At 41.8% G+C, this 1,365-nt stretch overlaps 1 protein-coding gene across 1 annotated transcript; it reads right to left on the reverse strand.

Moving 5' to 3' along the window:
• Positions 1 to 339: 339 nt before the first annotated feature.
• LOC104947784 (protein FAM200A-like) lies at positions 340 to 1,359 on the reverse strand. Its single transcript, XM_010773878.1, has 3 exons — positions 942 to 1,359; positions 568 to 805; positions 340 to 416 (listed from the first exon to the last, which is right to left on the reverse strand). The coding sequence occupies exons 1-3, from the start codon at positions 1,344 to 1,346 to the stop codon at positions 391 to 393; spliced, it is 669 nt and encodes a 222-aa protein (XP_010772180.1). The 5' UTR covers positions 1,347 to 1,359; the 3' UTR covers positions 340 to 390.
• Positions 1,360 to 1,365: the final 6 nt, after the last annotated feature.

Raw genomic sequence — 1,365 nt, forward strand, 5'->3', positions numbered from 1 at the left:
GATTTTTGCCATAATCGAGCAGCCCTAACAAGGGTCGGAGGACACCCTATACCAGGGGTACTCACATACAAATCTTAAAGGTCCACAAAGAAAATGTTCAACAAGACAAAGGTCCGTTTAATATGGTCATTCAAACAATTGCAACAATATTCTTAACAGGAGGTTGCAAAAACAAAAACTCTCGAAGTGAATCAAACCATCCCAAGAATCAAAGTCAAAATAAGTCCAGAACTATTGTACATTGTGTCAAACACTTTTGTTTAATGAGAGAAGTGGCACCTTTGGTCTGTTGCCAAGACTTTGAACTTTGGCACAAAAGGCGTGATGGCCAGGCGGACACACTGATGTGTTCATTGGTGAGTCGGCTGCGGTACTTGTTCTTCACCATGTTCATTGTTGAGAATGCAGACTCACACCTGTAGGTTGAGCCAAACATTGTGAGAATGTGAAGTGCCATCTTATGCAGGAGAGGGAAATTAGCTGCAGTGACCATCTTTGTCCAGAAGGTGGGAGTGTCACAGTCAGCCTCTTTCAGTGCAAGGTTTTCCTTGAGGTCAATCAACTCACTTTGCAGAGAAGCAGCACTGGCCCATGGGAAGATTTGTTGTGCTTCTGCAGAGAACTCTCTGAAATTTCTGACCAGAAATGGGTTTTCAATGTACAGTAGGACTTGTTTTCCTAATCTGAAGTCATCAAAGCGAATCTTGAAGTTTTCAATCAGCTTCTCCAGGAATGCAACATGATTCTGAGGACGATTTTCTCCTTTGGTCTGTTCCAAAGGTGTGGGGAAGTGGAGCAGTCCCTCCTGTAGGAAAATATACAAAAATAAATAAGAAAATTATATAAGGAGCACTGCTTAAAAGCGTATAAGATAAAGTATCAAAAAGGTGTTCATTGGAATCCAGGAAATGTGAGTGGTAGAAAATATTAAAAAGGCTTACCTGTAGGTCACTTTTGAAAACCTCCAGTTTCCTCTGGAAAGCACGCACTGCTGACATCAGCTCAAACACTGTGTTGTTCTTGCCCTGTAGCTTGAGATTTAGGTCATTGAGATGAGATGTTATATCAGCCAAAAATGCAACAGCTTCCATCTTCTCTTCATTTTGCATGAATTCCATGAACTGTTTTGCTTTCACACTCTTTTGCTCTGACAGAAACACTTGCAGCTCTTTCCTAATGGCCCAAAAACGCTCCAGGACCTTGCCTTTGCTCAGCCATCTGATGTTGTTGTGCAGGAGCAAATCATCAAAAGTTGCATTGACCTCTGTCAGGAATGTGCGAAGCAAACGATGCTGCAGTGAAGATGATGCTCTCAAAAAGTTTATGAGTCTCATCACTGTTGCCATGATTTCAGAGTACACTTCT

Source organism: Notothenia coriiceps, unplaced genomic scaffold (assembly GCF_000735185.1).
Source record: "Notothenia coriiceps isolate Sejong01 unplaced genomic scaffold, NC01 NC01_scaffold00013065, whole genome shotgun sequence".
In the NCBI taxonomy this organism is placed as follows: Eukaryota; Metazoa; Chordata; class Actinopteri; order Perciformes; family Nototheniidae; genus Notothenia; species Notothenia coriiceps.

Coding starts and splice junctions, on each gene's coding strand:
- LOC104947784 (XM_010773878.1), bottom strand. CDS start 1,346: ATGGCAACAGTGATGAGACTCATAAACTTTTTGAGAGCATCATCTTCA. Junction 806..941: donor TTTTCAAAAGTGACCTACAG/GTAAGCCTTTTT, acceptor ATTTTCCTACAG/GAGGGACTGCTCCACTTCCC. Junction 417..567: donor CAGTGCTGCTTCTCTGCAAA/GTGAGTTGATTG, acceptor CTCAACCTACAG/GTGTGAGTCTGCATTCTCAA.